Below are 27,572 nucleotides of genomic sequence, written 5' to 3'. Positions count from 1 at the left end.
AGCATTAATGAATTATGTAAGCCGCAGCTTTTAATGTTTGTGTTTACATGCACTTGTACATGAAAGTAAGACCTACAGGCTTTGCCAATACTTTTTTCAATCCTGTGCTCACCGTGGAGGGATTTGTATCTCTCCCAATCTGGATAAAACGCGTGGATGGACCGACTAAGGGAAATGTCGAGAGGGAAGAAATAGGCATGTGCTGGTTAAAGAATACTTCCTAGGCTCCAGATCATAAGTCTTCATTTAAACACAAGTTGCCACGCCAGGTGCATGTTAAATTGCAATTACAATGCAATTTTGAAGTTTTCAAAACCAGGAATTTTGTTTTTCTCTGGACTTACACACGTCTAAAGATGTCTACTCTGTGGCCCTACGCGCTGGAGCCTGGAGAGAGATGCAGAACACCTACACTCAAGAAGACCACAAGATCATATTGTAAAGTAATGCTGGAAGTTTCTCGGTAACAGCAGGTAAGATCTTATGGAAAGCTAAAGGAGAATCTGTTTACAGTGCATGACTGTGGAAGCTGAAGTTTGGTTTGCAGTTGTCTCAAGTGTTGGTGGATGATGAGTATTCTAAAACAGGACTACAAGCTCCACAATTCATAGAAAAACACTTGAACTGAAGCAGTGTATCAGGAAACTTGGCAGCTAGGGAAACCCGTCAGCTACAAAGTCGGGGTAACCTCATTCTTCCAGAAGAAGGGTCTTGTCTTTTTTAGTTCACCCGTGGTGCAGTGAAAGGGGTGGAAGCAGCACCTATCAACACTGAAAAAGCAGCAGTGGGAGCATTCCTGCTGCTGCTCATAGTCTCTTTTTGCCATTTTTTTAAAAACAATAAAGATGTTGCTGCTAGCCTTGTGCGCCTTGAAGTGACAAGAGAGAGAACTTGGGAGCACTTAAATAAAGGTCCAACTCGGTATTATATTTCACACATGAGCAAGAAAGATTATTAACACCATCGATGCTGATGGTATTTTCCTCTGGTGCTGGTCTTGTTGGAAATCTCATTGTTCATGACAAGCTCAGCTCGTCATGAGCACACGAGAGGTGTACCTCATGACAAACTGAGCTCGCCAGAATGAGACTTTGCAGGTGCGCTGACAAGTTGCTTGTCCACGGGCAGCGTGCGCAGTTGCTCATCAGGCCGAAAAAGTACGTGAACGGGTACCCTCTTGCGTGGAGTGTACAGAAGAAACATCCTGCACCTTCACATTGGCAGGCACGTAGCTTGGTTTGCGTTGGTGCCCCGGTTACTTACCAGTAATCTTCATTTCTGCCAGAAATGAGAAGTATCTCATGCATAAGGACTGTATGCAGGAAAACAGACAAAGAGGAAACGCTTGACATGTGCAAACTAGCTCAGGGACAAAGATCAAGTAGATGTTGCTGCATACTGCAGAAAAATGTATTTGGCCTTTTAGTACTTGCGGAGGGGTGGGGGGGGGGGGGGCTAACGGCCAGAACTGCCGACTTTAGAACTGGGCCAAGTTCAAGTCTCGGCGTCGGGTCCACGTTCTGTGATTCTGGGTAAATCACTTAATCTCCTAGTGCCTGTGTAATGTAACTGGTGCTCATGTAAAGCGCTCCAAAACCTTCAGATCCAGTTCGCGCTATATAAAAACTGCACATAAAATGTGTGATCGATTATAGGGGAAAGGTTCGCAGTAACTAAATGTCTATCTGCTGTCTTGAAGCAAGAAGGAGAGGTTTTTCTTAGCCGACACTGACACCTACTGGTTAGTATGTGGTACTGCTCTCAATAAAATCTATCCATGGAATATTCTAACAGTGCTGTTGACTATGACAGTAACGAGGTACGACGGTAATGTAAATTACAAGATTTTCTTGTCATTCTCCTGAAAAAGTAGGGAGTTTTTTTTCCCCAGGAAACCGAGTCCCCTTCGTTTGATCGGGAAGTTTTTTAAAACAGAGCAAAGCATTTCAGGAAATGGAAAAAGGAATGGCGTGAGTGCGTCGTGCACCACTTATGAAGAGGAGTAGGACTTGATATATGTGCTTTGTGTTGTAGTCATGAAATAAAAGCCTTCGACCGCCAAGTCAGGAAAGAGGGCTTGCCATGGCATGGAATAAAACACGCTACTGCGTTTAGTTAGGTCGGCAAAAAAAATAGCTAGTTTGGACTAGACGGCATGGGCCCGGAAAAGTGCCAGAAATGAATGGCTGTAGCAGCCGTGCACATAACAGTACTTTTTGTGAAGCACAAAATGGCAGGGGTGATCAGAATGTTGTTACGTGCAGGGTTTGCCAGCCTGTGAGTAATCTGAAGACGTAAAGCGCAGAGAGAATATTCTAAGAAGACAATATAGAGAATTGTTCTCACAGGGGTTAAAAAACAAAGCTGGAAGGTTGGAGGGTGAAAGAAGTTATCACATTACACTAAAACAGTCAGGATTGCAGGTGGTGCACAAGGCACAGAGTATTCCAACAACAGTATAAAACAAATTACAATCTGGACGATATATTGATTTGTAGTAGTGAACAACTGAAAGCATTAATAAAGTTTGAGTTATCTATGAACATTTTACTGTGGGGGCCAAACCCTGTTTAACAATGAGGGGAAGGGGTTTTGGTGTATTTCTAAGTCAGTTTCTAGTAGAGATGTTACGTAGCTTACATGTTACACGCGGTACGACATGGAAATGTTCGGTTTTCAATATAGAGGTTAGAGCGTGGTGGTGGGGTTTTACAGAGATTTCTATTCTAGACGTTCTCCACACGGCATAAGATCAAACCATTAGCATTTAATTTTATTTACCACAATAGTCTTTGCTTGTGGCTTGCTGTTTTAAAGCAATTACACTTTAAAATGGTTTATGTTCCTGGAAATTAAAATGTGATAACAGATTTTGACATTTTGAATACTGTGCTTTTTCACTTGTTTCTTTGGTCCCTTATTTGTCTATTATAGATTAGACAAGCACTTATAAACTGCATAGGTTGTTATTTTCTCAAATAACAGATTTTGTCACCATTGGCAGCTGCCAGTTCAGATGAAGAAAAGGAAAAAGAGAAGATCACGGAGATGCAGGTTGCAGCTTTGGGTAGAACAGTGGGGGCCACGTTGAGCAAAAATGAATAACTGGATGAGTGCAAGACTGATGATGTACGCATAGCAAGAAAGTAGTCTTCGGTCGAAGCACTGCTGGAGGTCACGTAGATGGAGGGGGGGGGCATGTAAAAGCGGTGTTTCTATGGTGGTGAGCATGTGGTTCCCCCAAACTCCTTGTAGACTCAGATTCATTCACCAGCCCACAAAAAACATTTAGGCAGAAGCTTAACCGAGCGAAAAAGCCAAACAAAGGTTGTGGATGTGTGGTTTTGATGCGGAGGTGGAAGTTGTAATTAAGGAATACATAACTCAGTAAGTTCCTTCAATTTGGGTGTGGATACCCAAGTAGGAGAAGGGAGAGGTCCAAAGCTTAATTTAAGCCAGTGGTTGCCGGCACTTATTTTTCGGTATCAGACATTTATAGAGAGGGAAAAACACACAAAGCGAAAAACACATACAGCAAAAAGATGAAAAAAACACGTCACAAAGGGAGAAAGCAGGGACCTGCAAGAGTGATATAAAGGGGCAGGAAGTGACTGGCAGTGGATTAAAGAGGCTTTAGGTGAACTGAAGACTGCAGAGCTTTGGTACTGGGTCAGATGTAATTTGATTGCACTGGCCGAGGCTTCTGAGTAGAGCTTTGGGCGGCACTCATTCATCTACAAATTAAGCACTGCAGAGATAGAACTTTGGAGTTTTCATAAAACAAAAAGCGAAGGTACAAAGAAGGCTGGCACACCTTATTGTGGTGAGTTACAGCTGCACAATGGAACACCTACACATTTTAAGCTCCCTTTCAAGAAAGAGCAAGACCTTGCACGTCACATTACAACTGCTTCACTAGTTCAGAGACTAAAAATACCGGTATATAAGTAGAGCTCCGAGTTTTCCATTTGTGCAGATGAATATAGACCAAAACCAGCGGCATCTCCATTTGTAATTAAAGAAAAAAATGGTCAGTAGGTGGTATTATGTGTGATTCTTAATGCTGGACAGCATCATGACAGCCTGGCAAATGTCTGTGATGAGTCACAGGCAGAGGGGATCCTTAATGAAGGATTACACACCTGTGTATGTTTTTGTACTACACTGTTACTGTCTAAATGCATCTGTACTGTATGTGAGTAAAGAATTGTAAGTGGCCCCTAAATGCACTGAAATCCACCAGGCGCCCAAACGTGAGTGTGCTTCAATAAGTTAAACAAACGTGGTGATATACGACCCCAAGACCACACTCAGAGGCACCCTCCTCTACAGGCCCCCAGGACCCCGCGCACAATTTAGTGAGGACATCACGGACTTCATCACTCCACACGCGCTCCCCTCCAAAGATTACATCCTTCTGGGAGACCTCAACTTTCACCTTGAAAAGAACAACGACCGCAACTCCACCACCCTGCTGGACAACCTCGCCAACCTCGGACTTAAACAACTGGTCACTTCCCCCACCCACATCGCAGGTCACACCCTCGACCCTATCTTCACCTCCAGCAATCATGTCTCCTTCAGCCACACCACGAAGCTCCTTTGGACTGACCACAGCTGCGTTCACTTCACCTACAACAAGCCCAAACCCAACAACCACCCCCAACCAACTCTGCAAAGAAACTGGAACAAAATCACCATCGACCAGATCTCCTCATCGCTTCTGCTAAACCCCCCAGCCCATTCATCTAACCCCGACCAAGCCGCCACCAACCTCACCCTTTGGCTATCCAACAGCGCCGACATCCTAGCACCACTGAAAAAACAACAAAGCAAACTTGGCAGCAAGAAGGCCTCATGGTTCAACGATGATCTTAAGAAATCCAAGAAACTCTGCCGCTCCCTTGAGAAGGCCTGGAAAAAAGACCCAACCACCAGCACCAAGGACGACTTCAAAAACGCCACCCGCATACACCATCAACTGATCCGAAAGGCCAAGAAAACCGCCTTCAAGGAACGACTAGATAACAACGCCCACAACAGCAAGGAACTTTTCAATATCGTCAAGGAATTTACCAATCCCTCGGCCAACTCTAACGACATCACCCCCTCTCAAGCCCTCTGCGACTCCCTAGCTTCATTCTTCCACAACAAAATTGCAGACATCCACAACAGCTTCGACAACCAACCCGGAGACCAACCCACCCAACCATCTGCTGGACCTTCACCCCCCTCAAACATCCTCAATGACTGGAACACAATCTCCACTGAGGATACCATCCGCCTGATGAACTCCATCCACTCAGGTTCCCCCACAGACCCATGCCCTCACCACATCTTCAACAAAGCAGACTCCATCATAGCACCGCACCTCCGAGACATCATCAACTGCTCCTTCAAATCCGCCACCTTCCCGGAAAGCTGGAAACACGCTGAACTCTGCGCCCTCCTGAAGAAACCCACAGCTGACCCCACCGAACTCAAAAACTACAGCCCTATCTCGCTCCTTCCATTCCCGGCCAAAGTCATCGAGAATGCTGTCAACAACCAGCTCGCCGCCTTCCTCGAAGCCAACAAATCCCTCGACTCCTCACAGTCCGGCTTCCGAGCAAAACACAGCACTGAGACCGCCCTCATCGCAGCAACAGACGACATTCGAACCCTATTGGACAATGGAGACACAGTCGCCCTCATCCTCCTCGACCTCTCCGCAGCCTTTGACACAGTCTGCCATAGCACCCTTCTACAGCGACTCAGAAACATCGGAATCCAAGGAAAAGCACTGGAATGGATCACCTCGTTCCTCACCGGAAGAACCCAGAAAGTCCGCCTCCCACCATTCAAGTCAGAGGCCACTGAAGTCATCTGCGGCGTACCACAAGGATCTTCACTCAGCCCCACCCTTTTCAACGTATACATGAGCCCCCTCGCGACCATCGCCCGCCAACACAACCTAAACATCATCTCCTACGCGGATGACACTCAACTGATCCTATCACTCACCAATGACCCTAGCACCGCCAAAACCAACCTACATGAAGGAATGAAAGAAGTAGCCGAATGGATGAAACACAGCCGTCTGAAACTGAACTCTGATAAAACAGACGTCCTCATCTTAGGTTCCTCCCCCTCCGCTTGGGACGACTCCTGGTGGCCAGAAGCCCTTGGAAAAGCACCCATCCCAACAGACCACGCACGGAACCTGGGCGTCATCCTGGATTCCTCACTTTCAATGAACAGACAAGTCAACGCCGTCTCCTCATCCTGCTTCAACATTCTTCGCATGCTCAAAAAAACATTTCGTTGGATCCCCACCGAAACTAGAAAAACGGTCACCCACGCACTGGTCACGAGCCGCCTGGACTACGGAAACACCCTATACGCCGGGACTACCGCTAAACTCCAGAAAAAACTCCACCGAATCCAAAACGCCTCTGCCAGGCTCATATTAGACATCCCGCGCAAAGAACATATCTCTGGCCACCTGAAAAACCTCCACTGGCTTCCCGTCAATAAGAGGATCACTTTCCGGCTCCTAACCCACGCACACAAAGCACTCTATGAAATCGGACCAGAATGCCTCAACTCACGACTGTCCTTCTACACCCCCTCCCGCCAACTTCGATCTTCCACCCAAGCCCTTGCCACTGTACCTCGCATCAACAAGACCACCATGGGAGGTAGATCCTTCTCCTACCTGGCAGCTAAAACCTGGAACTCTCTTCCCACTTACCTTCGCCTTACCCAGAACCACCTAGCATTCAGAAAGCAACTTAAAACGTGGATATTTGACAAGTAACTCCCCTCCCCTTCTTAAGCGCCTTGAGACCCTCTGGGTATGTAGTGCGCTATATAAATTCTTTGACTTGACTTGAATCAATGAGCAATAAATGGGGATACTACCAGATGGCAATGTCTAAATAATAGATGCCATAAAACATGGAGACCAATATAATTTAACAAAGTTTAATGTAGCAGTCAAGAGGAGCCATGTCAAGTAAGACACCTTCAGCCAGCCTGGCTTCTCTGGACAACAGCATTCTGGGACTTCTTGTGGGTGCTTCTTTCTTTATACATATGGCAGACAGTTCCCAGCATGCAATGAAGGAGTGGCTAAAGATCCCGGACTGGCTCAAGGTATCACACGTCACTGGGCCACGTGTCACCCCGTGCTGACATCTTGCACTCCACAAGAACAGCATCAGGGTCTCGACTAGCACCGACGACTCGCTCAGCACCGCTGAACACATGCACTTCCAGATCCACACAGACCCTAACTCCACCCTCAGAGGCACCCTCGTCACCACGGACCCTGTCCCCAGTTCAGCGACTCCATCGCCGACTTCATCAACATGCACGCCCTGACCTCCACCGACTACATCCTCCTCGGAGATCTGAACTTTCACCTTGAGAACAACAACGACAATAACTCCACAACCCTGATCGATAACCTCGCCAACCTCGGACTGAAGCAACTCGTCACAACGCCCACCCACTCCGCCGGCCACACGCTCAACCCCGTCTTCTCCTCAAGCCCGCACGTCTCCGTCAGCCACACCACAGAACTCCTCTGTACCCACCACACTCCACCGCACCCAACAGACCCCCCCCCGCTGCTGGAGCAAAATCCCCGAAGACCAAATACATGCAAACCTCGCTCTCAGCCCACCCACCGAACCCTCCAACACAGACGTCACTGCCCACAGCCTCAGACGCTGGATCGAGGACTGCGCCAACATCCCCGCCCCGCTGAAGAAACCTCCCCACAGAGACACCAGCAAGAGGGCCAGCTCGTTCACCCCAGAACTCCTTGCCTCCAAGCAAGCCTGCTGGAAACTAGAGAAGGAATGGCACAGTGAACAAACTCCGGACAGCCACGCATCACACAAGGACGGTATCCGCAACCACCACCACCTCATCAGGGAGGCCAAGAGGACCTCCTTCAAAGACCGCCTCGACAACAGTGCACACAATAGCAAGGAGCTCTTCAACATCATGAAGGAACTCTCCAACCCCAGCTCCAACACCAATGACATCCCGCTGTCGCAAGCCCTGTGCGACTCCCTCGCCACCTTCTTCCATTGCAAGATAGCAGACATCCACAACAGCATCAACACCCAGACAGCCCCAACAGACAAGAACACAACAGCCCCTGCACACCATCGACCACGACCCCCTGCTAGCCTGGGCCAGCGTGAGCATCGATGACACCACCAAGACCATGAGCACAATCAACTCCTGCTCTCCGTCAGACCCATGCCTGCACCAGGTCTTTAACAAAGCAAGCAGCTCCATCGCACCCCACCAGCACAACGTCATCAATCTCTCCTTCGAGACCGCGACCTTCCCAGAGAGCTGGAAACACGCCGAGATCAACTACTCAAAAAACCTAAGGCAGACCCAAGAGACCTCAAGAACTTCCGGCTTATCTCTCTGCTCCCCTTCCCGGCCAATGTCATCGAGAAAATCATCAACAGACAGCTAACTCGATACCTCGAAGAAAACAGAATCCTGGACCCTACCCAGTTAGGGTTCCACAGCAACCACAGCACCGAGACTGCCCTCATCGCCGCCACTGAAGACATCAGCACTCATCCTCCTAGACCTCTCCGGCGCCTTTGACACAGTCTGCCACCGCACTCTATGCGCACGCCTCCACGCCGCAGGGATTCGAGACAAGGCTCCGGAATGGACCACCTCCTTCCTCTCTGGCAGAACCCAGAGCGCCCGCCACCCCCGTTCCATTCCAAAGCCTCCAAGATCATCTGCAGCGTACCCCATGGATCCTCCCTCAGCCCGACACTGTTCAACATTTACATGGCGCCACTCGCACACGTCGCCCGACAGCACAACCTCAACATAATCTCCTACGCCGACGACACTCAACTGATCCTCCCCCTCACCAAGGATCCCATCACCGCCAAAGCCAACCTCCACAAAGGAATGAAGGCTGTCGCCGACTGGATGAAGATCAGCCATCTGAAGCTGAACTCGGACAAGATGGAGGTCCTCATCCTCGGCTCCAACCCTTCAGCTTTTGACGACTCTTGGTGGCCGATGGCACAGGGGGCAGCCCTGACACCCACCGACCACACATGCAACCTGGGAATCATCCTCGACTCAACGCTCTCAATGACCAAGCAAGTCAACGCCGTCTCCTCCTCCTGATTCAACACCCTCCACATGCTCTGCAAGATCTACAGATGGATCCCGACAGATACAAGAAAGACAGTCACCCAGGCCCTCGTCAGCAGCAGACTTGACTAAGGAAATGCCCTCTACGCGGAAGCCCCGATCAAGCTCATCAAACGACTACAATGAATCCAAAACGCCTCAGCAGGACTGATCCTCGATGTACCACGACACAGCCACATCACCCCTCCATTTGAGAAACCTACACTGGCTCCCCGTCAACAAGAGGATATCTTTCAAGCTCCTCATCCACACACACAAAGCACTCCACAAGACCGGCCCAGCCTACCTGTACAGACTCTCTACTTTTACATCCCCAACCGCCAGCTACGCTCCGCCGACCTCTCATTCGCCACCGTCCCGCGCATCCGAAGAACAACCCCCGGCGGGAGATCCTTCTCCCACCTCGCCGCCAAGACATGGAACACCCTCCCACTGAGCCTATGACAGACCCGAGACCTGCTGACCTTCAGGAGGATACTCAAGACCTGGTTGTTCGATCAGTATCGGCCCCCCCCCCCCTCCCAAGCGCCTTGAGACCCTCGCGGGTATGTAGTGTGCTTTAAAAATCATTGATTGATTGTGCCAGCAGACAGGTGGACGGCACAGTACAGCAAGAAGGAATAAAAATGTTGTAAGGAGAATGTTTTCTATCCAAGTTAATGCCGTATTTCACCATCAAATGTCTGGGCTTTGCAGTTCAGTGGAACTTTACAGCCACTTTATGTTACCATATTTATAGATGAAATTTTTTTTTTAAGAGGCCCGGATATTCTGTTTCAAGGAAACAGGACTAGCAGTTTTAAGGAGGTGGCAATTCCTTCAATTAATAGGACAAGGCGAAATATTTTAGAAGGCAGTATTTGTTTGATTTTACATGACTGCAAAGATTTGTGCATTTTAAGACCACCCCGGGGGAGAGCCTTAGTGCAATCTGTAAGCCTGTTTTGGACACGTCATAGCAGAAGTCCCGCCTCCTCTCCCACCCCCTCGGTGTCTCAAAGTGCAGGGTTGCAGGGAATCTGCTAATTATTATTGGCCAGCCCAGGGCCAGCTTTAGCACTGAAAGCGCCGGGTGCGACAATCATTATTGGTGCCCCCACACCCCATGACTGCCTGCTTGGATTCTATCACTACCACGGGGCAAAAGTGCCCCTCATCTCTCCAATCATAAGTTATTACTAAACACAGCGCCCTCCACGCCCCCCAGGTCAGCCCCAAGTGCAGCCGCACCATTCTCATTGCTCTAAAGCCGGCCCTGGGCCAGCCCGCCAACATACACATGCACGAGGACCTCACAGAGAAAAACAAGCCCACTTACACATCGCTGGTGATGGAGGAGTTCCGCGACATGGTCTTGGGCGACATGTCGTAGTCGCTGTCCGAGCGGTACAGGAAGGACTCCCGCCGCTGGCTCTGTGGGAAGCTCGGATGCAGCACCAGCCCTGGACTTGCCTGCGAGTCGATGGGGCTTCGGCCGGGTGAGGGGCCATTTTCAAGGTCAAAGCTGCAAAGAGAGAAGGAAACCTGGTTAGGGGATCAGGGTGCCTGAAATGGGGGTTCGTGGTTAAACGAGCCAGAATTGAGGCTCCACTCCCAACCAACAAAGCAGAAGCGACACAGTCCCTGTTTGTATACAAAAACGATCCACATTCATGTTAACATTACTACATATAGGAACCAAGAAACAACAAAGTTGTAAGTCAAAAGGATTGTTCTCTGAACATGCACACAAGCTTGAAATGTGAGTAACTGCTTTACCCACGGTGGCCTATAAGTGCTGACCTTCCTGCACTGACAAACACCCTCCTCTTAGGCAGATCTCCTGGTCCTCCAAATGTGCAAATGTTTCAAAAAATCTCCTGATTTCTTCACTAGACCAACAACCACTTGACAATGAGCACGAAGAAAAGAGACCATCAGTAATGGAATTAGTGGGCAAATGACAAGCACCGATAAAAAGAGAACTGTATGTTAAGGGAATTGGTAGAGGCTCTCAGTATATCACCTGCTGCTAAACAAACACAGCATTTAATTAACAACTGGAAAACACTTAGGGCCTGATCATGACTTACGCAGTATGGGAGTGGGGCCATCACGCCGCTCCCACACCACCAAAGCCGTGTGAGTACCGCCCGCCAGTTTTCTCGTGTCTGGCGGGCGTTTCTTTGCCGGTCCCACTTCAGTGCCTCTGAAAAAGGGCACCGCAATGGAGAGTCAAAGCCAGTTCCTGAACCCCATTGCCCTGAGGCAACAGGGCACCCTGTAGGACCCCCTTTGTTTCCTCTCCGCCACAGTTTTCATTGCGGGCCACCACCATGAAAACCGTGGCGGAGAGGAAACTCGTAATATGCTTGGTGGTGCCGCAGCAGCACCACCAAGCATATTGCGGCTCAAGACCACTGCAACACCGCCAGGGATCTCTAAACCCTGCGGTTGTGGCAGTCCCATAGCATCCGACTGCACAACTTGTAATAGGGAGGTAGGACTGCAGGTGCGGCAGTACCGTCATCATGGCTGTAGCGGTCTATGGTAGCCATAATCAGGCCCTAAGAGACAATTGTCATCAGGAGTTTTATCAACCCTAAAGAATTTATCTAGTGAACTTTTGTTGCTATTGAGGGAGAATGACTACATCTACTTAAAAAATGTTTTAGGGTTGAATGTAAATAGGAGATGTGCCCATATGTAAGGGGAATTCAAAAGAGGACAGACAGGAGAAATGAAGCCACACATTCTACATGGAGGAAAGTATTTAACTGTGTGCAAACGATTGTAGGGAAAAGGTATTTTGGTTGAACATTTAATGAAATGTACACAACCTCCTTCAGGACCATAAAGGTTAGGGTGTAATTTCCATATGAGCAAAAAGTGTTAAAAACAATGAAGTTAAACTAGAAAAATGTATAATGAGTTATGATCACTTGCACAGTTACAGTTTTTCTATAAGGTCCTACTGCCATTAATGGAACATTTCTTAATGCACACATTGTTAGCACTATTACTCTCAGCCAACTGCTGATTGAATTTTAGGTAAAAGAAATAGGCCAATCAGAACCCAGCATTGCAAGTGAGCATTCCCCATTAATCTCCCAGAGTTCTCATTTATCACTAGGTGTTTTTATGGCGCTACGCAGTAGTGAACCTCACAATATCTGCTGTCTTCACAAGGGCAGCCGGTGAAGAGTAGGCGTTACATAGTGAGCTATAAAGCCCCACAGAGCGTAGCCTTTCCAGCTCATGTGTTTGAGGATATGCCTCTGCAAAGTCCATTAAGGGTTTTGCATCCTCCCCAGGACAGAAGCCTTTATTTTAAGAGGGTAGTTGGGACAGCTTAGTCCATGACAGGCTTTAAGGCTGACCCCCTACCAGTTGCTCCGCCCTTTCTGTTGCCGCTCCAGATTATTTTCAGCAGAAAGTAGCTGAAAGCACCCCTCCCAATGGTGAAAAGGCTATCTAGCAGTGCTTAATTTGTGCTTGCGTTTACCGGTGCTCTGCATTGACAGCGTATTTCTTAACACTGGCGCCTATTTAGAAACCATACACCACATGGTGTCACTGTTGGTCCATTTATAAATACAACACATCACCAGATGTTTAACAATTCAATGTACATAAAATAAAAAGAGAATATTGCCAGTGCACTCAGGCCAACCCTCACATCTTGGGTGACCTGGAGTAGTCCGATTTGTCACATTCGTACAGTGTGAATGTGGTTGCGTTGGTATTGGCATTTCACTGATCTGGCAGGGACAGTGGATGGTGCCAGATGCAGTTGCACACACAAATTAAGCAGACGTGGGCAGGCGTGGGTAAGCCACAATAAACTTGTATGAGAAGGGTTAGCTGTGGCTCCATCGTTCTTATTGTTTATTTGAGATACTAATAAAGTGTTATGTGTTTCAAGCGCTTGCTACGCTACTTAGCAATGTTGCAGCCCTGTAAGTAACAGCTTGTAGGACTACTAGGCTGTCATTTTGTGGTAAATATGGATGTGCTGGATGTTAGCCCATGGGCTGCAGTGTACTTAGGCCTCTCTGCAGCACTCGCACGACCTACTGAGCTTCTTTGCGGACTCAATGGCTCCTGGCAGCCTGTGATAAGTGAGGTGTGTTTTGTCATTTAATACGTCTCTGGATGTTTGCTTGAATGTGCACGCCTTGATGGTGTTCACCAGGCAATACGGAATCCAGCGTAGCAGCCTTCCCAGGGTTTTTGTTTCAACAGATGGGGACTGTAATGATGGAGCCACCCAGCCCGTCCACACACGCACGCACGCACACACACCCCGAGGGCGGGCTCGCCCGAGGGTATAGATAAAAGGGGCGCAAGACCGCACGGGGTCTTTGGCCCAGATCTATAGAGAGTGTCTGTGTGCTTTCATTCAATAAGTTAGGCCCGAATCAGAGTCTTAGGCACTCCCTTGCCCCGGTGACCCAGGTCACCTCAGGGACCACATGCCCACAGGCTACTTGAGGAAAAAGGATTATCGTAACCGGCAAGGAGAGATCTGATTGGCTCCCACCACATCAAGCAAAGGTTGCAGCCCCTCAAGAGAGGCGTACTCAAGGGAGGTTTTTGTAACACCTGCCAAACACATACCGTCTTGGTCGCCTTGATCAAAACTCCTGGTGCTAATTGAACCAGGCAAGCAAGACTAGTAGTAGTTTTCACGATGAAACGTCATGTCTTAAACTCAGATTTCAGAGATCCCATGATGTGGAGCTGCCCGTGTTCCCGAGCCAAAGGATCCCGGTGAAGTTTTCCCATGTTCGTCCTGCACCAACCCGCTCCATTGGCAAGAGTGTCTCCCTTGTTTGGTCCCAGCTGGTTTTACAAGACATTGTGGAATGGGGTGCTCCTGGCGCCTTGTTGCTTTAGTTTCTTCCAGCAATGGTCGCCCTCGGGCAAGTGGAGCGAGGTTGTTATTCCAGGATTTTTGTTCTAGTTGTTGAGCAACAGCCATGTTAAATCTCAACACACAATATCACAATTCATAACTTTGCCAATCTATATACATTTTAATCACATACATTAATACCTAACTTCATATCTTCACAAAGACAACAGAACATAGCTTTCCAAAAGCCAAGCAAGTCCATATTATGCAATCTTACAGTAGGTCGCCTAAGACAGCCAACGTGCACCTCCAGCATCGAACACCAATGAGGAAGCGAGTCAGGGCAGAAGATGCAGCCGTGTCTTGTCCATTCAAAAGCCTAAACCCTCGTTATGCCTTCCGCAAAGTGTTAGGCTAATGTGCGAGTGGTCGGATATTGTTATAGGTGCGATTTCCGTTTGGTTTATCAGGTGTGTGTGTGAGGCAGACATGAGGATGTTGTCGATCCTACTGTATGAGTTGTGTGGGTGGGAGTAGAATGAATAGTCCCTGGCGTCCGGGTGTTGTAATCTCCATGGGTCTCTAAGCTGGAGCTTGGCACACAGGTTCCTCACGGTGTTTAGCTCCTGGGATCCGTGGCTCGTTCTAGGCGGGTGTCTACAGCAAGCTACTCGCCCAACCACACAGCAAGGGGAGAGATGTGGTCCGCCCTAGACAAATACATAGGAGCAATAAAACCTCCATAGGCAGACCTACACCAGGCATCACAACGCCTGGATGCAGGACGAGCACCGAACACACCACCTACCCTGTCCTCCCCTCCCCTCTCTTTATTTTCCTACTTTCACCTTTCTCTCTCCGAGGGTAATACAAGAGTTCATCACAGCCAGCCACGCCAAGATGCTGATCATGACCGCCTGCACAGCCTACCACCCATGTCTGACGTTACGCCTACTGTAACCCCACCGGCTTTGGTAGTCCACCTGTATTGCCCTCTCTGTATCGGTACTGTACTGTATATATAATAATCTTCTAATAAAATTCTTTGAAATAAAAAAAAAAAAGCCTAAGCCCTCTTGGATGGAACAAACTCTCAGCATGACCAAATAAGGCCTTCTGATCCCCTTCCTCACGCTGAGGCAACATCTGAATGTAGGTTTGAAGAACACTCTACATACCGGAGTAGATCAGGGTGATTCCACACTTTACACCAGGGCCACAGTTATCACTGTACTAGACTGCGGACCCGGTCTACACTAAAAAAAACCTAGATTGGGGATGCAAAGTATTTAAAATATTGCTTCAATTAGAACATTGGGCGCCCACTAGAAACTTTAATAAAAGCAAAAAAATCTTCAGTACTTCTTCAATGGAAGGCTGGATTATCACCGCCACTGTCATGGTTTCTAAAGCACTGTAACTCATAATGGGCATCCAAGTGCTAGAGGGGACTCGTTGCCACATGGCTAATAATGACTTTGGTGGGAGAGGTGTGGGGAGACAGTTTCCCAAATTAAAATATTGGCTAGGTTTTGAAAAGAGACTCAATACATTCAGATCAACACATTTATCACATTCCACTCCATTTATCATATCCCACTCCAGGAGAAACAAAAAACTCACTTCTTCCTCTTTCAATGTTAGAAATAATGTGCAAAGACAGGAGGTGCAATGTTGCTTACCATTAGTTGGTTTTGTCGTCATTCTCATGTGCATACTTTTTATTTAATAGCTTGCCTTCCTTTTCTTGTGTCTGTCCTTCCTCTGGAGCATGACCTCTTTACCATCCTTTTAAATGGCTGATTTGTATCTACCCACTGCTCACTTTTAGTAAACTACTTGTTTTCCTTTTGGTTAAGCACTCCATGAAAGTGCATGTGTTTTCCGGCTCTCTACCTTGTGTGCCTCTCCTTGCCTCATCTCCATTCCCCGTTGCCCAAACCCTTTTTCTTAATTTTTATTTTTTGGGAGGGCCCTGTATGTGCAATTTGCTGCCTGGCTACTCCTCAATTAGGAAGGGGCCTTCGGCTAAGAATTGTTCATTATTTTAATTATTGATCTAAGTGGCATCCACCTTTTTGGATTAATAAATTAAAAAAAGAAAATGTTGCCTGCGTCATTATGCTGGTGTGCACATGTGGAGTGATGCATTTGCTTTTTCCATATGCTGCACAGCATCTACAAAAAGCTTAGCCATAGACAATAGATCAACAAGGAAAGACCTATTGGCTTTGGCAGTGCTTGCTAATATTGCGCTTATGTTAACCACTTTTAACAGATATTGCCACTGCAACATCAAATGTGAGTTTTTTTCCATGACATTATTTTCGCGAGGCCTGCATGGTATTTTTCAACCATGCAAGATACCACTATTTTGAAGCAGCAGCCAAAATGTAAAAGCAACATCATTAGGTCTCGCCTGAGACAGCGCATGCTCTGTCACTTGTACTACATTTTGTTAAATAAAAAGGGGCTTGAAGCTGGCCCATTACTAAATATTCCTAGAACGCATTGTCACTCTTATTTGTCGGCTTCATATACGTAACTGTGTGTCGGTTTCATTTTCTCTTCATTTGTTTCTCCCTTCTGTGGAGCATGGACTAAGTACTGATTGATTCATTTTGATCAGTGTCCTTTCACTGCTAACACTCGGATTGAGGTACTTTTTTTTATCTACTTACAGGGTGCATGTGTTTTTAGGTTGTCTTGCTACTGATTTTGCTCTGCGCTGATGTTTTCACCGCATGTTTACTGTGTTCCTGTTTGCTCAGTTTTATTTTTCATCCTCTTCCTTTTAACTCTTTGGTGCAGCTTAACACCACCAGCACTTCACAAGTTGTTGTTAGTGTCACTTTTAAAAATGTTTTCAAAATCCATCAATGGGTTTACACTATTGCTATTAAGTAATCACTCATTTAGTATGCTACAAAGTGCTCTTTTGATACGTGTTTCATGATTTAAAGGATGTCTTGATTAAAATGTTTTATGCAAAAAACAGGGTATGTTTTAAACTGGTTTACGTTTACCCGATTATTGGTTGGCTAGAACATTCCAGTATGAAAATGACATGTAGTAATGCACAATTTTGCCTGTTTGGCTGCTCCTATTGGGCTTTCTCCCATAGCTTAATGTGTATATTGTAACAAAAATTACCATATCATACAAAATACAGTAACAGGCTATATCATACTATAAATATGAAAGACCATGCCATACAATAAAAAGTCATGCCATAACATGCTATACTATATAATGAAGGTCATAACATACTATACTGAAAATGACAGGCCATATCATATTATACTATACAATAGAATGACCGGCAATACCGTACCATATCAAACTGTACTGTACCATAGCATAGAATGACAAGACATACCATATCACCCTATACAATGACAGGCCATGTCATACCATATAAAAGTTACCATACCATCATATTATAATATAATATAAAATAATAATCATTTTGTATAAAATGAGTACAACATGGCTACAAAAAAAACAGCCAATGGATATAGCATGGGCACGATCTATTGGGTTTGCCAATGCTTTTCCCCCCATAGCGAATACAAGAGTGAAACCACCCTAAAAAACAAACTCTTATGATTTGACACATCCATTCCACAACATTAGATTTACCCAAAGATGCTTGCAGGCCACCAAGGGCTTGATGGCGAGCAATGGTAGTGAGTTACAATTACGACCAACCTCATTAATATTCATGAGGGAGGTCAGATACTAACCCATCTGTAATACAGATAGCACCGTTGCATATACGGCACAGAGTCATCTTAATGGGGCGTTCCCCATTTGCATGGGAGTGCAGACCCATGCAAATGAGAGGCACATCGCCTCTGCGCCCGTGGTGAATTATGGATGTGGGCGCAGAGGCAAAGAGACCAACATGGTGACTCACAGTCAGCGCATCCCCTGAGGGCATCCTTCTGGAGGAGGAAAAGAGGGTCCCATGGACCACCCAGACATCCCCTGCAGGTGGTGCAGTCAGTCACTGCATCCGCTTGCAGGGGACCGCTGTCGCTTCTTCAAAGGATATATGGGTGACCCCATCACAGTTTTTCACTAATCGGCTGCCTCCAGGGCAACAGTGAGTTATTGTGTGCCCTGGGGCAGCACATTTTCAGTAATGGGGTGCGCTATCCCAAACAGGGACAGTGTAGCCTATTAGTAGTACAGCCGCGGTGTCCCTTTTGCAAACTACAGCACACCATGACACTGGCATAAGTGTGCTTCTGTCTCGAGGGGCAAGATGACATATTGTCCTTGGTTCTCTGGCACAACAGAGGGAGGGGGCCAAGGGAAGGCAAGGACACTGGAGAGCTATCTCCCATCCTGGGATCTTTCTGGTGAGCCAAAAAACAGATGTTTAGAGAAACAGTCGTGGGAGATCTTTGAAACAAGCTGCATCTTCGATAGGAAAACAAAATCTCAATGTTGAGGTCAACTTGTGAGCAGTACCTTTTGGCAGCAAGAATCCTTGACTCAAACTAGGACACAAGCACTAAAAATATGTCACTGGGAAACTGGCTGGAATCGTGGGAAGAACCCAAGTCATGGAAAAAAGCTGAGAAAGCACTAATCACAGAGCCGCACAATGTGAGCATGGACAAACACGAGGAAATTCAATTAAGGGGAGTTAGGTGGGGTCAGGAATTGGGATAAGGCCCCATTTAGTGAGTGAGTGAGTGAGTGAGTAAGTGAAAAAACATTAATTTAGGGAATAGTGATGGAAGATCTTTAAATGAGACCCTTTCTTTTTCTGCACAAGTTCCTCTTGCGCAGCATACAGACCCTGAACAAGGTTGGGATACTCCAGACGAATTTAAATAGGCTGTCCTAGGCTAGGTACACAAAAGGCTAGGGCTTTTAACGTTTAAATGATGTGTCCATCAAGATCACATGTTTAGGCTATCTGCCAAGGATATATGGAGTGCTATGTATAATGTTGTTTCTTTCTACAGCTTAAATTCTCTGTTTGTTTCCGGTTTCAAAAGACCCTTAACCCACTGTACTCCTAAAACTCTGCATGAAAATCTGACCTTGTACTTTCTTTCTTCAGAGTGACCTTCTTCTTACAATCCATCCTCGGAATATTTCTGAGTATAGCCTCCTCTTAGTCTCATGCCTGACTGTGTCATATCCTTCTTATTGCAAATCTGCTTTTTGTCTGATACCTTCCTTATTTCATAGATTACAAGCTTTCCTCTTTGAAACCCTATCCCTGCAATCTTACATCACCTTATCTCTCACCAACCATTCACCTGAAACCACACAGCTTCCACTAATAACCAGATCTACCTGATGGTAATATATCACAATTGCACACAATGTTTTCATGAGAGCAAATGATTGATTGCAAAAACCAACAATAACCACTAGATTAACCACTAACCTTGGATTCTGGAATTGTGAGATACTCACCGTAAAGCGCTTACACGCCTCATCAGGGATAGCAAGCGCTATATAAATCCAATAACAACTACAATTACAATCAGCCTGCCTCAGGAAGTAAGGAAGGACAGGGTGGCAGGAAACATGGGTGCGAGGCTGCACAATGGCTACTGTCTCCTGGTTGTGTCTCAACTTTCAGCTGAACCAGTGTCTGGTTGGTATGGAGTGAGCATGGCAGCAAGTTGCACAAAGGCGTGGGCAGCGGCGATTTTCAACTGCGAAGCTCTGGTGGCGAATCCAGATAGCTCTAAGACATCCTTACCTGGTAGGAAATAGGCTGACCTAACTTTGCCCAAGCCGGGAAACAAAGCCATGGACTATTTTACCCTGCAGACCCTGTCTGTCGCTCTGACTTTATAGATATTGAAAGTTAAAAATGGCCACCATTCCCATACAGTCCACGTATTTCTACCACCAGAAACACTTCGGACTCTTCATAGGCTGCAGGTCCGTCACAGCTCTTCCATGTGTCTGTCCGATGCATTTATAATTCTGTTGCTGGTTTGCCGTTAAGTTGCGGCGCAAACTTCTTCAGCCTTTGTGCCTGCCAACACAACTACTAAAACCCCTTCACATGCAAAGAGGTCTAGGCAGCACCACTCAAGAAGTAGGGGGTCTAACCAGACCTCCTCAACAGTCAGGGCCGGTATGGCCAGCAACCCTTTACAAGCAGGGAGACAAGTCTATCCTCCCTCCACATACAGGCACTTGCCAATGCCACCCACATGCCTACAGAAAGCTCCCGCGCCCTTTCTGCAAAGAAGGTCCTACCAGCCCCCTTTAAGACGTTGGGAGCTATGGATATCACCACACAACATGCAGGGGGTTTAGATAGAAGCCCTCCAGATGCAGGAAGGTCCTACATACGCCCTTCAACAAAGAGACAAGTCCTGTACATGGCCCTCACCAATCAGGGAGGTCCATCCAACTTCCCTCCACTTGCTGAGAGTTATAGTCAGCATCCCTTCAAATTCAGATATTTCCTTCTGCCACCCCTTCACATGCAGATGGGTTCTCCCACCACTCCACATGCATGGAGGTCCCGTCAACACCATACCACGTGCAGGGAGGTTGTACCTGCACCATACCCCATGCAGGGAGGTACTCGTATCAAGAGTCCAGCAGAGACCCCGTTCCCAGCAATGAATTGGGTCAGCTCAGCAGCCTCCCATCAGCCTGGCCTATATTTGAGCGCCACGTGAATAAGGTCAGCAGAGACTTATCGACCAACAACGGATTCAGGCCCTGCTCCCCTCCCCCCCCTGCTGGTCAGAAAGGAGAGCTCAGATTTTGACATTGCCTTTGACTGGGACAAAATATTGCCTGCAGCTAGTGAAACCCAATGAACATGTAATGCATGCATCGCACAGAAAAAACACGACCAGTGTGCTACTGTCAGGGACACACATGGGGGAACTGGGAATAGGAAAAGAGAAACAGATTAAGAGAGCGGGAGATATATGATAAAAACATATACACCCACATCTCTTTGACGCCCAAAGCTCTTCATAGTCTTCAGCACTGTCTTCATTCTGAAAAGACTATTACACCATTACATTTGTCCAAAAGCCATTATGACTAACACTGCTCCTGGAATAAACGTACCCCCTTTGGTGCATGTGAAGTCAGAGGTGTTTAAATAACTCTAAGGTATATTTCTCCTCCAATGTCCAACACAAGGCATCCTGCTAACCTACATTTAGCATACTGTATTGGTGCATAAATGCCTCTTATCATATTTCTACATCTCTTTTCTTACATTCCAAGGGCCTTTCAAACAGATCAACAAAACTAGGTTTGAAGACAGATTGCCCGAGGTCCACAGATTTTGGAAAATCAGTCAATCACAATGTGACTGAAATTCTGAGATTCACAAAATATGAAATATCAGGAAAGAGAGAAATCTGAAGGAAGACAATTACATTCGAAGGCGTCTGGAGATTGAGGACCCCAATTCACTGAAATTCTGAATCCACCAAAACTTAGATTTATTAGAAGCACAGGAGGTGTAAGTCACATTGATAAAAACAGAAAAGGGGCTCGGCGAGATATTGATAGGCAGATCATTAAAGAATCCCCGGTGGAAGCAGAAGAACAATACATAAAAAATCTAAACTATCAGAAACATTTAGTTTTATTAAAACAGGAGGCAAAGGAGAAAATGTTAAAGGAAGTAGATTTACAAGCAAGTAAACACTTCTAATAAGTACATTCTCTATCATTCCAATATGAAGCAGGAGAATGTTTACAATTCTAGAACACAAAGATTTAAATCTAGTTAAAAAAACAAGAGGGCATATTCTTAGTGATTTTTGAGTGCCAGTTGGAAATCAGATTAACTGAGAAAAGATAAAAACCAATAATGCACAAAATCAAGAAGAACCTAGGGCCTCTTTCAGACCAGACAACATGATGTGAATGTTTTGTACTTTTTATATATTTTATACTTTTCAATCAAGTTACTTCGGATTTTTATGTATGTGTGTTCTAGAATGTAATTTGTTTTTCTATTATAGCCTGAGAGCTCGATGTAGTGGGCTCCTGGTCCAGCGCTACAGGCCCGAGCCGAAGACGAGGTCCTTTAAAAAGGGAGAGGGCCTTTAATGGCTGGCAGAGCCTGCTACGGAGGGCTTTAAGGCTATTAAAACATTCCGCCCCTAAAGGGCAGAATGGTCTAATTTGTAAAACAAAGGCATAACGGAGTCCAAGGGAGTTGAAATCCCCTCTGGCTCCCGAGGCATTTGTTAAACCGTGGAATGTTGATGCTCCGGGCTTCTACTGGCCATTAGAAGCACTCCATTGTTTTCAATCGAGCGCTCAACATTCCAAAGTTATTTCAAGCATTCTCCATGTTGGAATCATTGTTTTAAGTGTTCTAAATGTCTGTTATGTTTTTTTTCTACTTAGTAGCTATTTAAGCCCCAAAACACAGTTCAATTTCTAAAATAACTTGTCGATAATATCACATCATCAGAAATATTAAGAAGAAAGACATGGATCTCAAAAAGAAGTTGGCTATGAAGAACCCAGTATACGCAGTTATTCTAATGAAATGGGTAGCACATGAGTGAAGGCTTTGCTGAAAGTCAACAAGCGAGGCAAAAAGGCTTGAAGGTCAGCCAAACCCAGGGTGCTGGGAACTGGAGTTGGCATCATCTGGGCACAGATATTCCTAAGGGCTGTTCCCGGGCAAAGCACCATGACGAAGAGTGCCAAGGGCTGGCAAATGTGCAGTCACGGCCGGCCCTTTTCAGCACTGCTATTTTCAGCCAGAGGGTGAGGTACAGGGTGGTTCCTCCACTAGCTTCCAGTAGTGCCAGATGATGGAAGCCATGGCCACATTCTGGGGCTAATTGAGGCTTTCATTACCATGGCCCATGCCAATAATGGTGGTCGGGCATACTGGGGAATAGTTGGCGATTTCCTAGCTCACAACTGTCCCTGTAAGGCAAGGAGGGTTGGGACAGCCTCCGGTCATGCACAGGCTTTTCATTGAAGGCACCAGTCTTCTATAAAAATCAAAGAAGTCTCCAAAAACACCATTCCTTTTATGATATACCATTGAGAGAAAGCACCGCTTCGCAAAAAACGTGAACAAGACATGGCTTCTCAAAGAGCTATATGAATCTTTTTTTATAAGAAAGCAATTTCTCCGAATAGCTGCTTATTGTTTGGTATGTGGATATCAGAAGGCCCAAGACATACTGTTGAACATGCAGACAATGTGTCATGACAGAGTGTAAGTCTACCTATCACTTACACAGGCATGTTGATTTAAAACAATGGTCCTGTGTTTGCTTACCTAATAAAAAAAACTGAGCAAGTCATGACTACGGTGTGAAAAGGACACTGAAAGAAAGGGTTTGATCCAAAGGACAACCACATTGAGAGACATCGACACATATCAAAGATGACGTGCGCAAAGAGAGGGCATCAAATCGGAGAAGGCTTGGACACTGACATGGAGGAGACGTTGTTGAGAGGAGACAGAGTGGACATCAGAACAGAACAGACATCAACAGAGAGGAACGCAACATACAGAGGAGATCATGATGAAGAGGTTACTTATATTGAGTGAACTACGATAAGAAGAAGATATTGAAACAGAATAGCTGCTAATGAGGAGAAGACATCAACAAGGGCACAGTGAGGATATGGACACAGAGAAGACATCAACAAGGAGGATACACAGTAAGGAAATTGATCGACACAGAGAGGACATTGATGCAGAGAGAACAGAGTTACAAGAGAATATCAGCACATAAAGAACATCGACATGGAGAGGATATCAACACGGAGAGGACTTTAAGGTAAAGAAGCTATACATGCAGAGACGGCATGTTCATGCCTCTGGAGAAGACTGTGGCACAGTGAGAACATTAAAAATGGAACTTGGAAGACATGAGCACAGGCACGACATCGACATTGAGAGGATATCATAGAGATGAGAACATCGATGTGGAGAGGATACGGCATAGGCACAGAGAACTCAGACACAGATATTGATGCGCAAAGGACATCAAGAGAAAGACAACATAGGCATGAAGATGACTTCCACACAGCAAAGACATCAAGATGGATAGGATATCAACATGGAGAGGACATGCAAATGGGCACAGACTCAAGCTCCATACAGAAAGGATAGTGATTTTGAGTGGACATCGAAGCGGAAAAGGCAATATCAATGGCATCGACACAAGAACAGGGATAAGACACAAATGTATACAGAATCCACATGGGCATGGAAAGGACATCGGCATAGTCTGGGAGATAAAATGTAAAGAGACAGTACATAAGCACAGAGAGGATTGCAGCATGAGTAGTGAGATGACACCGACCGTGAAACAGAGAGATCGACATGCAAAGGGCACTGGTAACAGAGGGCTCTTAGCGCTATGTAAGGAACGTTTAGTATTCCAAGAGAGGATCTTTCGGGGACTGTGTGGCAGCAGTGGAGAGCAAGGTTAGTGTCTGGTTGTGTACTATATAAAGTGTGGTTTCTGGCTGTCTGAAGGTCTGTTAGGGTCTATGTGAAGGTCTATTGGGAGTATGAGGCGGCCTTCAAAGGATATATAAACATTTGGCAGAGATTATGTACGCGTTTGTAGGGTCACTGTGAGAGTCTTCTGCAAAAACATGAGGCCTGTTAGCATCAAAATGAGAGTTTGTTTGAGATTTAGTAATGGATTGGCTTTGGCACTGAAAGGGTCTATCGGTCTCTGTCAGCTACACGAGGGCCTGTTGTATTAGGTTAGTTTGGAGGTTGTAAGTGTTTGTTATGGACTTTATGAGAGGCAGCGGAGGCCTGTGAAAGGCTTCAAGGTTTAGGAAAAGTCTTTTACCAGTTACATGAGTGGCTTCAGACTATTCGAGGTTCTGCTTTATGATGGTCTGTTAATGGCAATCTGAGCATCAGACAGAGGCTATGGAAGGTATTTATGGGCAGCGCGAGGATATTTTGGGATGCACGTAAGGATCTGCTGTGGTCTATACGAGGATATATTGGGATACACTTAAGGGTCTGCTGTGGTCTATGCCAGGATATCTTGGGATACACGGAAGGGTCTACTGTGGTCAATGCGATGATATCTTAGGATACACATAAGAGTCTGCTGTGGTCTATGCCAGGATATCTTGGGCTACACATAAGGATCTGCTGTGGTCTATGCCAGGATATCTAGGGATGCACATAAGGATCTGCTGTGGTCTATGCCAGGATATCTAGGGATGCACATAAGGATCTGCTGTGGTCTATGCCAGGATATCTAGGGATGCACATAAGGATCTGCTGTGGTCTATGCCAGGATATCTAGGGATGCACATAAGGATCTGCTGTGGTCTATGCCAGGATATCTAGGGATGCACATAAGGATCTGCTGTGGTCTATGCCAGGATATCTAGGGATGCACATAAGGATCTGCTGTGGTCTATGCCAGGATATCTTGGGATACACATAAGGATATGCTGTGGTCTATGCCAGGATATCTAGGGATGGACATAAGGATCTGCTGTGGTCTACACAAGGGTTCATTGTAGGTATGCAGTGGTCTCTCGGGAGATACTAAATAGTCTTTTGGAACAAAGTATTGGTTCTTCACTTATTCCTCTCTTCTCTGAGCCTTGCCAAAGAGGATGCCTCCCACCCCCCCAAGGTTCTTTATATGTGGTGGCCACGTTTGAGATCAGTTCTCACTCCTCCCCTTTGCATGGCTTATAGATTCTGAAGAGCTAACATTCGTGTTCATGTGGGCGGAGCCAAACTGGCAAACAAGGTGCGTAGATCTTCCAATTTCCTCAAGCATACAGCTTGGCACCAGAGTTAGGAAACTTTTAGCTCGGTGAGTACCTACCCAGACGCGGTATTTAGGAAGTAAGAACAGGTGCCAAAGTCACCTTTCACCTATTGACGACACAGGAAGTTTCACCTGTGTGGGTGACCCAGAAAGTGGAAGAAACAAACACCAGGGAATAAAGCAGCTGATTCTGTATGCTGAGAACTGTAATATGTAAACCTTGAGGTAGATCTTGCCAATGGAGCTCTACCACTCTATAGCATTCTCAAGAACATCTCTTACTGTTACCCCACCACAACAGGTCTCATTTGATGGACCTGCTGCAATCAGAACGTCTGGGCTGATGGTTATTTACAGTGACCAATTATGTAACATTATTCTAATATGAGTGAGACTGTGATCTCATATTCTACTGAGTTCTATTTTCTTATTACAGGTACGTTCTGACATCGAGTTGTTACAAGTTACTCGTGATGTAAACGTGCTCAGGGGCACAGCAGCCTTCACTCAGAGGGAAGGAAGTTGGTGGCTGTGAGCCCAACACTCCTTGTGTATAACAGCAGTTTGTAAAATAAACGGTCTATTTACAGACGCGGCGTGGGGCCACGTTCCAACTTCCCTCATTTACTAAAGCAGGCTCACTTAAGCTGCCTGCAGAAGCGAGCTGTGCCAGCCCACAGCAGTTTAGAGGAATTAGCTCTTCTACTTTTCACCCATGAAAAAAAAGATTTTTATTCTGGATGGGCCGGCAATGCTTTCTGGTTCCTGCAAAATGCCTAAATAGAGCCACCAAGATGCCCAGCCAATTCTGTCTTTTCAGCCTGCAGCAGGTTGCATTCTGGGACATGTAGTTTTGATTTCAACGTTGAAAATCCTAAAATGCAAAGTGCCCTTGGATAGAACGCACGGTCTGGTGGAAGGTGACACCCATGACATGGTGCCACATGTCAGTGAAGGACGATGCAGAAACCCACATATTACTTGCGATAAAATACCCCTTGCTTTATAATGATACTCCCAGTCACCGCAGGCGTTCCATGACCAATAGAGACACTTAGCCAGCCCCCAGTGCATTGACTGTGCGGAGAGCCAACTCCCTCAGGGACCAAGACCCCATTAGGTGGGCATACCCCTACTACACTAGTCTGACCTCTCTTGATACTACACGCAGAGTCTGTAGGAAGGTGGATATCTGACTATGGTTGCCCCCAACTTTTTGCCTGTTGTTTTGCTGGTTTTTCGACTTAGTTGACCTGGGACCCTGCTATTCAGGACCCCAGGCCCACTGCTCTCTCTGTAAAATGGATTCCATGTACCTTAGATACATATCTAATTGGATACTGAGTCACCTTATCAGTCCCTGTACAGTGTACCTTAGGTAACCAGGGCATAGGTGCACCCAGGACCTACCAGGGGCTGCAGCATGTATTATGCCACCCCTGGCTGGCCACCCAAATCTGAAAAAACTGGCTGCACGACAGCTGGGGCAAGGTGGTGTAAACACCCTTTGCTTTAGATATAGTATTCCTATAGCTAACCCTAAAATGGACACATATATTCCGATCAGTCACTCCTATGGCAGGCCTTATCAATCCTGAAGGCAGAGTGCTTGGAATTATGTGAGATGGTGCTCTGGCATGAGCTGAGCCCGTTTGCAACTTGCGGAACCAAGTCCTAATAGCTGTTCCATGATAACGCTATACCATATACTCTTAAGTGCATTATGTACCTCGCGGTCAAATGCTAACTTTGGCATAGCATTATCAAAACATGTC

At 46.3% G+C, this 27,572-nt stretch overlaps 1 protein-coding gene across 3 annotated transcripts in view; it reads right to left on the bottom strand.

Moving 5' to 3' along the window:
* The window catches only part of PDE4A (phosphodiesterase 4A), a 1,006,014-nt gene that overhangs the window by 306,150 nt on the left and 672,292 nt on the right, over nucleotides 1–27,572 (bottom strand). For all 3 annotated transcript variants that reach the window (XM_086959060.1, XM_086959061.1, XM_086959062.1), the window contains exon 2: nucleotides 10,514–10,699. In XM_086959060.1, the coding sequence (XP_086815186.1) occupies nucleotides 10,514–10,699 (186 nt within the window). The remainder of the gene's footprint in view (nucleotides 1–10,513; nucleotides 10,700–27,572) is intronic.

The sequence above is a fragment of the Lissotriton vulgaris genome, chromosome 1_1 (genome assembly GCF_964263255.1).
Source record: "Lissotriton vulgaris chromosome 1_1, aLisVul1.2, whole genome shotgun sequence".
NCBI classification, from domain to species: domain Eukaryota; kingdom Metazoa; phylum Chordata; class Amphibia; order Caudata; family Salamandridae; genus Lissotriton; species Lissotriton vulgaris.
This window is presented reverse-complemented; position numbering and strand designations above follow the sequence as displayed.